This window comes from Seriola dumerili, unplaced genomic scaffold (genome assembly GCF_002260705.1).
Source record: "Seriola dumerili isolate Sdu_G_001 unplaced genomic scaffold, Sdu_1.0 BDQW01000319.1, whole genome shotgun sequence".
NCBI lineage: Eukaryota > Metazoa > Chordata > Actinopteri > Carangiformes > Carangidae > Seriola > Seriola dumerili.
The window spans coordinates 3,168,193-3,183,464 of NW_019174574.1; the positions used below are offsets into that span (position 1 = coordinate 3,168,193).

The window sequence follows — 15,272 nt, forward strand, 5'->3', positions numbered from 1 at the left end:
TGAGAGCGGTAGATAGAGGGAAAGAGAGAGAGAGAGAGAGAGAGAGAGAGAGAGAGAGAGAGAGAGATCAGTCCAGTTTTTGGCTGGAACATGAAAAGCAAAGAAAAACAAAAAAAACAAAAAAATATTTTCATGGAGCTGATGGAGTTTATTATTAATGCAGAGAGGACAAAGCTTCACCACCTGAGCCCTCACACACACACACACACACACACACACACACACACACCACACCCACCACTCCACACACACCCACAACAACTACACACACAACACACACACACACACACACACACACACACACACACACACACACACACCTTTCCAGTCTAAACACAGAACACATGTCATCTTGATGTTTCATTATCCTCAGTGCTCCTGTGAGATGGAGCTGCAGCCTGCTCCCAGACACACCACAGAGGCAGAAACACAACTGCAGCACACATTTATTCTCAGCTACAACAGAAGCGGTGCAGGTTTCATTTTCACTGAACACGGTAGTGATGCTCTCGCCATTTTTGGAACAAGGCAGGATATCCTCAGTGAAATGCAAAGCAGACTGTTACTGCACTGAGTAATGTTCAGTGTTGGTTTACACTGGTCAGGCACCATGAGCATCACAGAGCATGAGGCTGATTGTTCAGCAGGCTCCAAACACATGGAAAATCTTTTACCAAAGCAACAACATGCACAGTGCAAAGAGCAGTCGTGTAAAAAAAAAAAACAAGCAGTTCATCTTCTGAGTTCAAAATATGTCAATTTTCAGATTTGTAGGATTGCGACTGACACTTCAACATCAAGTGTTTTAGTTGATTGATCAGTTTCACTGGTCAAACTTAAACATGCTTTTTTTTTTTTTCTAGACATTTATACGATTGCGACAGAGAGCGAGGTGGGATGGGGTGGATGCTGGCGTGGTGGCTGGAGATGACAACAAACTCCTCAGTCGCACTTGAACCAGGAATGATGTGGTTGACATTTGACACCTTCAGCTCTCATCATAGTCCTCGAGGAAACCCGCCGTCACCACACAAAGAGTCATGACAGGTGCTGATGTGTCTTCCTGTCTTCTACGTGTTTAGATCGAAGTTAATGGAATATAACAGTGTAATATAACCAACCCTTCCTCCTCTCCTCTATCTTCCCTTCATTCCTTTCCTTTCCTCCTCTCCCCTTTGCCTTCCCCTCTCCCCCATGTCTTGTCTCCCAGCAGGTGGTGACACACTAAATCAGTGGTTCCCAACCTTTTCCAACTCATGGCCCACTTGAAAATCTCAAAAATGTTGGCGGCCCCATAACAACACAAGTATACACACCAAAAACAATCTGGCCCAACCAAATCATCTCAAAACAAAAAGAAAATTATATGAATTATTGGAATGAAACCACCAAATCACAAAGTAAATTAGAATTCTATTTGACCCTAAACAGAGAGTACATGGTGGCAGAGTACCTGACCACTGTGATTGATAGAAAACTAAGGAAAACGCTGACAATGTACAGACTGAGTGAACACAGCATGGCCATAGAAACAAGCCGTCACAGGCAGAACCAGGGAAGCCAGGCTGTGTTCACTGTCATAAAAGAGAAGTTGAGACAGAATCTCACCTCCTAATGTGACAAATATAAGGATCTGAGAGAAGTTTTCTTTGAAAAAATAAATCATATATATCCTGAATTTATCCACCTCCCCAGTCTTCAGAAACTGTCCTATCTATGTGGAGAGAAAAGTCAATGTGCAGTAATAGCTGCAAAATATGTCAAATCTTTTAATCTGAGAGAAACAAGCTCTGTAGTACATGTTTCTGTGTGATTACATCTGTAAAAATGGCCTTTTATTATATTGTATTTAATATTATTGTATAATCATTAATCAATCACTTGTCAATGTTTATAATTTTCTGTACTGATTTGGCAATAAAGGTTTCTGTCAGCAACTTAAATGTTCCTGTTACTGGCTTTAACACGAAAAAATAAATAATCAAATAAACAAACAATAAAACGAATTTCTAAACATTTTTAATGCTTTTAAAGATTATTTTGTTTTAAGATATTTAAAAAATGTATATTTTAATTTTATTTTTTATAATGACATTTTTTCACCAAAAATGTTCTGTTTTGCAAATGATTTGTCGGCCCACCTGCAGTACCTTCGTGGCCCACAGGTCAGGAACCACTGCACTAAAGGTTCCTGCTGGGAACATCACTGTGGTCTAAACTCTGGGCAGCTGGAAACAGCTCTGCCGTGCACTGCTGAGGGATTGTGGGAAAAATGATATTTCATCATATCAGCATCTCAACAACTACAACTACAAGCCACCTGGGTAATTGAGCAGAAAACGACTAAACCAACAACACACCCACAACGCCTGCTGACGGACACCAAGGAGGGGGCCAGGAGGGAGCAGATACCTGGAGTCAGGCACAGAGGACATCTGGCTACATGACAACATATGGTGCGAATCCACCATCAGGGCGCTTCAAACCCGCCGTGGAGCCGTTTGAAGCCGGTTCGTTTGATTTGAGGCATCAGCACTAAGTGGAGCCATCTGTGGAGTCCCCAGATTATCATCAGAGTCCAAGTGGGCTCGATCCTCATTCTGTTTTTCTATTTATTCTGCATCACTGCTGCTCAGTGCTCGTTAGTGGTGCTGCACTGCAGGCCGCACAGACCACCTGTCAATCAAACGGTGAGGGTGGGACCGAGATACACCCAAACATTACAGTGATGTCATTCCAAATCCAGTGAACCAACCAATTAATCAGCCTGATCACCAAACGAGAACATTGACACTGGACAGTTTCTTCCTACAGTTTCTGGGACAGTTCTGGTGTAGCTATGGTTAGTTTAGGTTAGTCAAGGTTAGATAAGAGTTGTCAAGGTTAATCAAGGCACAAACAGACTGAAGGTGAAAAATGACAAATAATCTTCTGCAGCTTCCTTCTCTAAAAGTCCAGAGGGAAGCTCAGTGCGTACACCTTAGAGCAGTGCTTCTCTGTTGCTCTGCAGCGTTCTATCTAACGTCAGCAGACAGGAAGTGGAAAAGCATGTCGATGCTGTCAGTTATGAAACGTTGCAGCCTTCCGACTGAACAAATTGAGTGATCGGTTCAACCAAAACAATGATTTTGGTGTCAGCTCCTTTCATTTCATTCACAGAAAAATAATCAGTGCTTCACATGAAACAGAGAGCATGATAACAGTGGGAAAATTTTCTGACATATTGTCCTGTGTCTGTATGATGAGGAAGGACATTAAGGCTGAGATGATGTACTGAACTTGCATGAAACAAAATTATTATTATTATCAGCTATTCTCCAACAAAAGACTCTATGATTATTGTTATCCATTGATCTGTCAAACATACCATCTCAACTCTCTCAGCCTGATTACATTTCTCTATAAAAGCATCAATGATCAGATAGTGATTTCCTCATCTTCAGTTTACATCACATCCAGACTTTAAAGAGCTAAATTAAGGATGAAAAGGAAGAAAAATTAGAAGAATTCACAAGGGGAAGCAGACAAAAGCAGCAAGTTAAAGTGCTGTGATAATTCAGGTCCCACTAAACCACTCTGACGTGTCCACTTTGTCTTGAACAGGTAGAAAAACACACAGGCCCTGGCTGGTCAAGGTCTTATCTAACAGCTCAGCACTACAATATGTTTTTTCCCCTGAAAAATTGAGAAGGAGTGAATATTTCTTGGTGTTGTTCAGTCTGAAGTTTAGTCCTGGCAACCATCACCTGAACAACAAAAAACGTCAGATAAAGGTGAATGACAAAAACGGGAAAGAGTTTCCAGTTCACTCACATACAAGAAAGATTTCATATTCATTTAAACAAATAAGAATATTACGATCTGACCTCAAACACACCACAACCCTCTTGTTGAGTGCCTAAAACTTTCTTCTTCTATTGCTAAGAAGCCCAAAAAGCTAAATATCCTCACTGTTAAATCTCGGACCACGGCTGAGCAGAGGCACAAAAAGACAACAACCTAAACACAAAAATGTCCAAATCCCAAAACACCAAGTAAGTGGAGTGTGGGAATTTAGATATCTGCCCTCCAACTCTGTCTTCCATGTTTATTCCATTTGTCCTGCTCCCTCACTCTTTCCCTCCTCTACCTCCTCTGGGTGTCCTCCCACCCTCCCCATCATCCCTCCATTACCAGTTATTGTCTTTGCCCATGCAGTTACTGACCCGTTCCCAATTACTCTTAATGTGTTTTTGTCTCCTTGGTCAAGGTGAGGCCGACAGGAAACAGGACTTATGGGTCGGAGTCCATCAGCCAGCGGAGCAGTTACTCAGTTTTACATCCACACTTAAGATCAGACTGTTCTTACAACAGCTTCATGATACAGTTCAACTTGTTTTCAGCTAATTACAGTAAAGTCATGGAGATCAGGCTGAATATTCTGTGTTCACTATGAAGCTGAGTAAGACTCTTTCAGACATGAGGAGGTACCGACTCATCTAAGCGATGCAGGTTGTCATTCAGATGTTAATGTTCCTGACATATCCATGTGTGCTGTTAAAGCCGAACACTACTTTGTTCAATTCAACATTGTGCACACACTTTATTCATTCTTTCCGGATGTTTCACCTCTGCTTGACAAATGTCGGCTGAAGTTGCTCGATCACACAGAACTAGATTTCAGAACAGAGTGGATCAGGAACACTCTGACATCAGGACTTTTACACACTCTGACACATTAGTTTCCAAATTTTTCACCTGGAAATTTGATTATTTTTTAAATTTCTCTTAGTAATGTTTCAGTGGAGGTGTTTTCCCAATAAAGTCAAGTCCATATCACAAATGACAGATTTACCTCAAGGGGCTTTACAGCATAGACACCCTCTGTCCTTGGACCCTTAAATCAGATAAGGAAATACTCCCCAAACAACCCCACTGTCCTCCCTCTGCTCCTGCTGCTGCCACTTCTGATACATTTTCTAGATGTATCGCCTCCATACGATCGAGTTATTAGGGCCACATTTATATGTTTTGTTTCTAGTCTCCACTCTGTTCCTTCTTCAGTGCAGTGATTATTTTACCGCTTTGGAAACTGAATATTCTCACAAAGTGAGTCAGAGGTGCATGGGGACACACATCATGGCGGACCGACCACGCCAGCAGGGTGACAGTTAACCGTTTCTGTTTCCATGGCGATGAGCTGCGAGGCTCCTGCCTGTCGACATCCCATTGCTCATTGCCGTGGCGACCTTTATCCAGAGATAAATCATTTAGCAGCGGCCTGTGGACGTGACTGTAACGAGATTTTGTCACCTGGCTGAACACGGTGGGAGCGCCAGTGTCCTCCTGCCCCGACACCACGACCAGATTCAATCAGAGCAGCCGGCAGCAGAAAAAAAAAATCACATCATAATCATAATAGGAGAAAATAGTGCCGTGAGCTCAGGGTGAGATCAAGAAATCTGACACACGGAGGGAATCATGAGAAGAAGAATGAGGAATCATCTGTGTTCAGATCTATTTAGGCATCACCTCCACCTGGTTCTGTTTAGTCTGAGTTCAATACTCAAACAAACCCATGACATTTGTCTGCTTGTCACAGAAGTGGATTTATGTGAACTGAAAAAGATGTAAACAAAACCAGGCTGGAGGAAAATCAATAAGACTCATGTAGAGAGTTACAGGTCCATCAGTCAGGAATGACACCTCTACCTGAAGTCAAGAGATAGATAGATAGATAGATAGATAGATAGATAGATAGATAGATAGATAGATAGATAGATAGATAGATAGATAGATAGACAGACAGACAGACAGACAGACAGACAGACAGACAGACAGACAGACAGACAGACAGACAGACAGATAGACAGATAGACAGATAGATAGATAGATAGATAGATAGATAGATAGATAGATAGATAGATAGATAGACAGATCTCTCCAAAAAACAAAAACCAGCCCATCAGGCCTGGTCCAGGACCCGAGCTCGTCCACCAGTAGAAGTGACGTTTTTGGATGAAGTGTGTTACGGACAGCGTCTCTCGGTGACAGACGGCACCAGCATCAGTAGTACCTGCCGGCGAATCACAGCCGACGTCATACGACTATTATAAGACTTTACATGTGTCAACTAAATGTTGGTGAAAGAGGAGATAAGCAGAGAGGAGATTCTGAGGTCCACAAACAGGACTCTCTTCTCCCCCCCGGCTGCACCTCGAGATCCTGTCCATGAAAATCACAAACAGGATGATTGATGAGGGATAAACTAGACGAAGCCGACACCCACTGAATTCTTACAGACTCAAACAACAACAGGCACAAGCAGAAGTTTGAAACTAGTCTGAGTTATAACTTGGACATTCAGCTAGTTACAGTGCTGTTTAAATTCTTATCAGAACCAATCAGACTGATGGTGAGAATTAAGAAAAGATTTTTTCTGCACCAGTGGCTCATCTCTGAACAGACATGTCACTGCCGAAACGTCTCAATGCTCACACGCAACACACACTCATCATGCATGAAACTAGTCTGAGTTATAACTTGGACATTCAGATGAAATGTGGTTCAGACGTATGGAGATCCTTTGACTTTTCCTCTGGCGCCATCATCAGGTCAATCTTTCATTCAGCCAGTAGAGTATCTGCCCAATTACTACATGTATCTGCCCAACATACCGAGGAACTTGTTAAACTATCTTCGGACTTGAGGTGGTATAGATTTTAAAAACTGACTAACTCACATACATAGGAATATTCCCTCTGTTTAGACCACAGACGTAGACTCTGTGATGTCACCCAAAGGTTTCTGAAGCTCAGAGTGAGCTGCTCCACCGTCACCATCTTGGCAGTGTCTGACTCCACCCCTAACTCCCAGCTAATCCACAAATGATCAAAGAGGATGGGCATGTGTGGAGCTGACACTTCCGTGAATGTCGCTTTGTGGCAAGCATACGTTCACCCACCTGTCATTCAAAGAGGCCACGCCCTCAATTCTCCATTACTTTAAGTCTTAATAAAATGTAAACAGGTGAGTTGTATAAACAGTCGTCATGAAGGAGGAAATTAGCTTTAGAGACAAAAACTGTTTTTGTACTGGGCTGTAAACATGTTTATTTCTGTTTTGAAGTTGGACATTTTAACATATTGACATATTGACTCGGTGTTGGAGCCAGACTCTAGTGGTCATTAAAGGAACTGCAGCTTCAGTTTCAGCCTGGGAGGTTGATGCTTGTTTTAGACACATTAGGACCAAGTTTGCTGTTTGTGGTTTTTCTAATTAAGGCAGAGTAGATAATGAGGTTTTGTTTTCATTTTGGTTTTCTTTGGGATGCTGTAGCTCTTGATTCTGAGAGTCCTCCTTTAGTTATTTGTTTCTTTGATTTAAACTGCACCAACTAGCCCTGCTTTCCCCTCAGTTTGCACCCCTTTGTTTGTGTTTACATGTTCTCTAATCACCCTGAGAACAAACCATTTTATTTACCCAACAACACCTGGTTTCTATGTCACTTCCCTTTTTCCCCAGGCGACGAAACTCACAGACTTTACTGATGCTCTGACTTTTCCTCCAGCAACCCAATCAATTTTTGACACACTAATGACAGTGTGTCATTAGCATCAATTTGGTGCAAAGCTGGTGATACGTTCACAGCATAGTGACAGCAGGAGGTTTGTATGATTTAAACAGCTGATGACACTTTACTGAGAGAAACAGAACAAAAATCTACCTGAAGTGTGTGATTGGAGTGTCTCAGTGTCAATTGATAATTGTTTTTGAAATTGAAAGTGTCTGTTCTGTGAGACGGATGATGGACGTCAAAAATACTGCAGACAAACAAACAAACCAAGTTGGATCTTTAGTTTCATCATTTCCTTTAAAAGCTTTGAATACTTTCTGCTACATGTTTGACCTGAGACAAACAAACAAGCTGTAAATAATATTCTTACTGACAGCATACGAGCAAAACATAGCTTACAAGCAGGATGTGATTTTCCAATTATGTCTTTTACCTTTCCCTCAAAAACCGCAGATATGACTGCTTTGGATGAACTTATTTAGAGGGACTCTCAGACTCACTTCCTGTGGACAAGCTAAAACAATGGACTTTGGAAAGATATGGGTTCATGGAAGAACTCTGCAAACATTTTATTTCTCTATGGACAAACTGTGCATCACTATAATCACTACAGTTATTTGTATGCACTAATCTTTATTTATATGGCACCTTTTTCAAAAACAACAGTCATGTAAAATTTAAATTTCTCAGTCTTTGCCCGTGTTGTTTCTCAGTATGTTTAGGTAGAAATATGGCTCTTATTATTGAGGAGGGTTTTTGTAGGTGTATTATGATAAACCTTCAGTCACAGCCCAGTGTGTGTTATTTAAAACATGAAGCTCTTGGTTCAAACATAAATACATGTTTGTTGTTGTTTGGTTTGTTGAACTTAATGCAGAGGTGACGACACATGATGATTTACTGATTCACACACAAAAAGAAAAGTCACTGTAGCAGCACTGAGTAGAAAATGAGTCCTGCTGTGACAACACAGGGACGGCTTCAGCTCAGTAACAGCTGTAATGACTCGTTGTGATAGTGATTCATGTTGCGTGCTGACACGTGGGCGTCTCAGGAGCCCTTCATCCTGACGCCTCACCACAACAAAGAGCCCATCAGTCAGACTGACGGAGGTCTTTAGCAGCATTTCACTTTTGACAGACACTCTCATCCGTCTCCATTTGTCAGACTGAGGACGCAGATGTTGAAATATTCAGCTGCAGACACTGCAGGGTTCATCACACACTCAACAAATACACACACCCATGATTTATCATCAAGTCTGCTCTGAGCGTGGAGCAAGAGTCAATGCTTAATTGTTCATCCTCTGCAGATCAGGAATGTCTGCTGCACATTATGAATATATCTTATGAATTCTGTCTCTATATGAAGGTGGTGCCAGGGGAAATGTCAGTTTCCATTAATATTTAGGAGTCTTTCCTGTTATCCATGAAAATTTTGGATTCATAATATTTGTAAAAAAAAAAAAAAGAAAGGTTTTTCACAACTTTTTATCAGAATAGTGATCAACATATGATCATTCTCAACCCGAGCATCAAGCTCTGAGGCTGAAACATGAAGCCAACACTGAAGAACCAAAACCTGCAGTTCCTCTAATGACCACTAGAGTCTGGCTCCAACAGTGAGTCAGTCTCCATAGACTCCCATGTTAAAATGTCCAACTTTACAGCAGAAATAAACATGTTCACAGCCTGGTACAAAAACAGTTTTGGTCTCTAGAGCTAATTTCCTCCTTCATGACAACTGTTTATATAACTCACCTGTTTACAATTTATTAAGAACTAAAGTTATGGAGAATTGAGGCTGTGGCCTCTCTGAGTGACAGGTGGGTGAGCGTATACTTGCCACAAACTGACTCCACACATGCCCCTCCTCTTTGATCATTTGTGGATTAGCTGGGAGTTAGGGGCGGAGTCCCAGATGGACTGGGTCAAAAACTCACACACTGAACTTACACATAGATCATAAACACAGTTGCATTCAGTGAAGCAGAAAAGAGTCTTGATTAATATTTTGGCTGCTCCCTGTGATGTGACTCAGATTTGATCTTTTCTCTGCTGCAATAATCCGCATGAAGTAACGTTTATCTGCTTCTCATCTGCATCACATGAGCGACGAGCTCAAATCCCCTGGTACACAACAACCTCCACACATGTTGTTTTCACTGAGGATGCTGCTGACTGATGATCCTGTGGAATTATAACAGATTCATCCTGAGGGTTCATGAATCCTCCCTCCTGACTCTGTCTCTATCTTTGCAGCACAGCTTGAAATATTCATGTCAGTCACACAAACATTTTCGTATGAATGAGAAACAGATCATCAGGCAGATGATGAAATCAGGTTCCTGTTTATTTTATTTTATTTTTTTTTGTCAAATTTTGTTTGAAAAATTACAAATAAGTTTAAGATTCATCATGTGAACACTAACATGGCTCCACATGAGTCATCATGATCTGCGACAGCAGCTGTTTGACCACAAGTTCAACATGTCATCTTAAAGCTGTCAGTGTTGCTTGTTTCTGCTGATACAGGTTTAACACGTTTGTGGTCAGTTGACCGGTTTTTAATTCTGTTATCAAAGATAATTTTCCCATATTTGCTTATAACAGAGCTGATATCTGCTGTATTTCGATAATTCCCACTTCACACACTCAGCTGATTAAAGTTAGAAAACATTTACCTGGAAGAAACTTCAACCTTTTATCTCTCATGTTTTATGTTTTCTTGCTTTAGACCTGGTGAATCGTGATGGTGTTTTCTGCTAAGCCTTTGATACAGACCTGGTAAAACACCTTTCAGGTTTCAGCAGTAATAACATCTGTTAGGATAGATACTGTTGTAATTCCATCTCTGCTAGAAAGAGCCCAGACTCAGACCTTTACTGTCTTTACTGTCTCTGGTGTTCAATTCTACTGTCTTCTTACTAGAATATTAACTGTCAACAACTCTTCCTACCTGAACAACCACACAGGGCGTTTTTTTCAACCCTCTGATACGACTCATCTCTTGAAATAGTGCCCCTATGAAGGCAGGCGTAATGGTCCTCGGTTGTCATGGTGACCATTGTCATGTATGTTAGTATGACAAGAGCATCTTGACCCATAGAAGATCTATAGGGAAGTGCGTAGACGTCACATGATGCAGAGGGGTATTATGGGAGTCGGGTGTTCTGGGCGCAGGAAGCTACGGGAGTGTTGATATCTATGTTACTGCCGCTGTTCCAGATTAAAGTTATAAAACTACATGTAAGCCTCCATCGCCATCTTTACAACCATAATAAACAGGATAATGGGCATGGCTTGGTTAGAGCTAGGAGAAGATGGTGATTTGGGTTAAAATAAGTACTTTCTCAACATTAGACGACTTTTGTTGTCATGGTTACAACATAAACTGCTGGTTTCACATGGGAATAATACACCACTCTCCTGTGTCATATTCATCCAGCCACCACAACCTCCTCCTGATGTGGGCTTTGTCTCTCTTTATACTACGTCACCGCACTTTTCTCTTTGCTCCTGTCATCATTACTACGACCACGAGAACAAAACCTAACCATAGGTCATTCTAACCATCTGCGGGCTCTTTTTTTTTCAGGAGGACAGACTCTTAATTGCAAATAAAAATATCAACAACAGCGAAGGTGATCAGGCTGCAAACATATAGTTTTGCAAAAATGAAAGTCCCATCAGCACTGACTGCTGCTTGTATGGATCGACGCTCTGAGAGAATCACACATGAGGTATGGGGGTTTTGGTAGCTGGACATAAAAACAATGCTGAGAGAGAAAATCAGCCTGGAACAATAAAAGTGAGGGGGGGCTTTCCCCCCAGTCCCCAGTGGAAATGATGCCCTCGCTCATATGAATCAAAAGATGGATAACGTGGAGTGTCATCATCCTCCCTGACTTCCCGCTCAGCCGACAGTTTGAATCCGGTCTGACAGAGAGGAGGACCCTGGCTGACGTGGGAGGCTTTGGTCTTAATGAGAGCTCAGTGAAATACACCACACCTTCCTGCTTCAAAGCTGCAAATCAATCCCTGCAGCAGAAAGCTCATTTCTACAGTGGGGGGGGGGGGGGGTTTAATCTTCTGTTGCAGAGCCTCCCCCCCCAACTCCCCTCGAATCTCAAAGGACTCGTCTCTGAAAGTGAAGGACCGTCTCCTCCTATTGGCTTTCATCAACTCCAAATACAGCAATGTCTTAAACGGAGAGCTTTGTGACAGTCTGAACACGGAGCTTCGCCTCGGCAGCCTGTGATTCCTCCTTCAGATCAGACAGCAGGTTTTAATTTAGACTTTGAAGTTTCAGGAAGATGGTGTCTGCAGCACAGCGCCCCTGTCTGTTTTCTATGAGTGGAGTTAAACACTTGCAGCATGGAGACATCTGTCCCCGTGCATCACACTCCACAAACGCTCCAATGAGACTGTGATGACAGGTCACAGCCTGAGACACAGACTGAGACAAATTAAAGGAAAAACCTGAAGACTGAGGAGAACCAGGACGACTGTGTCTCATCCACAGGTCACAGGGTCACTGATGGTCTGATGAGGATGAAGATAATGTGAAGGATATGTTATGACCTTCAAAGTCTCCAGTACGGTGGCCAACAAGGGCAAACATGCTGCAACGACCCAAAACACTTCCAAAAGGAGAAACAAGTTGCAAATTCATAACCGATGCAGATTCAAAAACACATACGGAAATACAAAACATTTACAACAACAGGAACGTGCTGCAGGAAGACAAAACAAAGACATGAACAGCAAACACGCTGCACACACAGAAACGCTGCAAAAACAAAAACACACACACCCTCAAAACAAATGCAACAGAAATAAACGCTGCTGCAGCGCTTAGTGGAACACCTTGACCATAAGCTTGAGCTTCGACCCGAGAGGCCAGACCAGAGGCAGCTGAGAAAGGAGACGGTTCACTTTCAATTATTTCCAGCAGCAGGTCCGAGTTTATTCATTCCAATGGGAGAAGTGAATGTGATCACAGATTATGACAGATTCCTTCGCCCCCACAGATGCCAAAATAAATATTGAATCCATTTTTCTAAGGCCACAGATCCTCCGAACATTCTGACAGCAAAATTGTATTTTTCAGACCAACAGATCAGGAAAAAATGTACTTTATTCGAGACCTGTCTCTGTCTCAGCAACAAAATCTCACGAGATCTGGCAACACAGATCTCTCCTCTCTCTGTCGGTTCTGGTTTCACTGCTGCAGCACTGCTGACGTCGCTTTCCAACCACAGAAGTTTAGAGGCACTTAGATGTGCTACGTTTCCTCCTCTCGTCCGCATGACTCTGGAGTTTTCAAGCACCGAAAATGGAGACTTTTGGAAATGCTGCTGGCCCCGTTTTATTTTGAAAACTCTGGTTGTGATTTATTCTGAAATTTATTTTGATTGCCTCTCATCAGCCTGGACTACCAGTGGTGAATACAACATGATAATGAATGACAGTGTTACTGACCTTGTTGTCTTTGCTAGCAGCGGTTTTTCACTTACATTCTCTATTTTAATGCTACAACTGTCTTTGCTGCTCCTCCTTCAGAGGATATTCTGCAGTGTAGACAATCTACTTCCTGTTTACACTGGTTCATATGCTCAGTGTATGTGATTGCTCATCTATGTATGTGTTTTTTTAGGTGTGTTAGTCTGGACAGAGATCATTTTAGTTTGAAAACGCTATTTTCAAATGAAAACGTAGTAGTGTGGACGTAGCCTTAGAGAATGGAAGACAGGATGTGGGGGGATGGCGGTTTGAGGGGGGGCTGCTGATGTTACAGGAGAGCAGTGTTTTTCTAAGCAGGTAGAGGCAGGCAGAGAGCAATGTGTTCAGGCAGAGGACGTGAAGTGTTTCTTAAACAGAAACTCTCTTCTCAATTATCATGCTGCCTAACCTGCTGCCATCACCTCAACTCCCTGAGCCGACAGAGCCAACCTGCGGAGGTCGAGCTGAGCAGATTTGTGCTGTTTCTTCCACACTGATTTGACTTTTATTTGGTCAGAAGCTTCCTTTTCTCAAAACACAATACAAATCCCAGCCTTTTGCACGCCGGTGATGGAGGGAAAAAAGTGTGTTTACATCCCTGAAAGCCTCTCAGTCAGCCAGCAGAGAGCTGCAGGAAGCTGGCAGATGCTACAGCACCAGTTCTGTCTTCATTCCCTCTGTGACTGCTCTGTCTTTATTTTCACTTTTTCTCTGGATTTGATTAAATGAAACTGTATTGATCCTTGCGCTGAAATTGGGTCATGGCAGCAGCAGCAGAAGAGACTGGGGTGTAGATGAGAACAGAATTGATCAGAGAGTGTTGAAAAACAATGAAACAGGTAAGATCAACCTTCAAGAAGGAGAAGGTTCCTGACCAGCTGCAGCTCTAAACAAAGTCAGGTAATACAGAACATGATTAATAAACTAAACTGTGTTTAGTTTGAGAGCGACTTGTTCTTTTTCAATTATTGTCAAACAGCTGTGGATTTCTTCTCTGTCCAATATTTCTTATTTACATTTACAACATGACAACCAGGATTAAACAGTCTCAGAACAAACTTTACAGTTGGAGTATTTTTTTGTTCTGTTGGTTCTGTGGGATTTGGAAGATTGTAATCACACAATATATTATTATTATTATTATTATTATTATTATTATTATTATTATTATTATTATTATTATTATTATTGACTTAAAAGGTTGTGTTTGTTTTTCTTGTTTGGGTTTTTTTCCTCTTTGGATTCATTCAATCCATAGAATGTGAATCGCTTAATAACTAAAATCTATTTAAAGCTCCATATTTTCCTTTTCTCCAGTGTTTTATTTGAAGTGTTGAACTTGGGGCTTGGCTGAGAGCTGTGACTGCTTTGTTGTGACATCACAAAGTTCCAAAAGTCCTGGAGGCTGGTTTTAAGGCTCAGTTTCTGAATACAGGCTGTGTGCATTTCTCTGTGGACTGAGGCTTTGATACTTTCACGGTATTAATACAGAACCTAGACCTGATCTATAATCAAACAACACATGGACATCTGCCTTTAGACTGTATGGAGCCTTAGAGGAAAAGACAAATATTAAATGTGAGGAGAGAGACTTGGCTGAGTGTATCGAGGTTAGCTCATTTATCATAGCTACATAAATGGCTACATGCATAAACAAATAGTGACTGAAAAATAGTTAGTTATAATAGTTATAATAAAAAGAAATGTGGATGAAATGTTCGCAGCTGTACAGGTTGGTGTAGGTGAACTTACTTAAATAACAGGTCTTCATTTAACACATTTTTCATCAGAAAAACTTCAGCATCAGATCCGTCAGTCCTTATCTCAGACTCGGTGGACTCAGACTGTTGACTGAGATTTTGGGAATCACTGTTCAGTAACAGCTTTGTGTCGTTCCCTGATGTCTGCTGTCCTGTCCTGGACCTCTGTGGACTTTCTGCCGTCAGGCTGAGCCACACAATGCTGCCACCCCCAACCACACCCCCACCAAACACTACCTAACTCGGAGGCCACACCTTTTAACAGACACATGTGCTCATTTTAAACTTCCCAGCATGCTTTGCAGTCCTACCTGAGCAGGATGAGCTTCACCTTGGAGGTGGCGCTCTTAATGATGGCCGAGGCGTTCTGGTGACTCCGCCCATACAGAATCTGATTGTTAATCTGTCAGGAAACGAGAAACGCCTTCAGTTAACTTTATTAACACAGACACA

The 15,272-nt window shown here is 41.9% G+C and overlaps 1 protein-coding gene across 1 annotated transcript in view; it reads right to left on the reverse strand.

Moving 5' to 3' along the window:
• The window catches only part of patj (PATJ, crumbs cell polarity complex component), a 120,968-nt gene that overhangs the window by 12,745 nt on the left and 92,951 nt on the right, over positions 1 to 15,272 (reverse strand). The window contains exon 32 of the mRNA XM_022759034.1: positions 15,131 to 15,222. Within this exon, the coding sequence (XP_022614755.1) occupies positions 15,131 to 15,222 (92 nt within the window). The remainder of the gene's footprint in view (positions 1 to 15,130; positions 15,223 to 15,272) is intronic.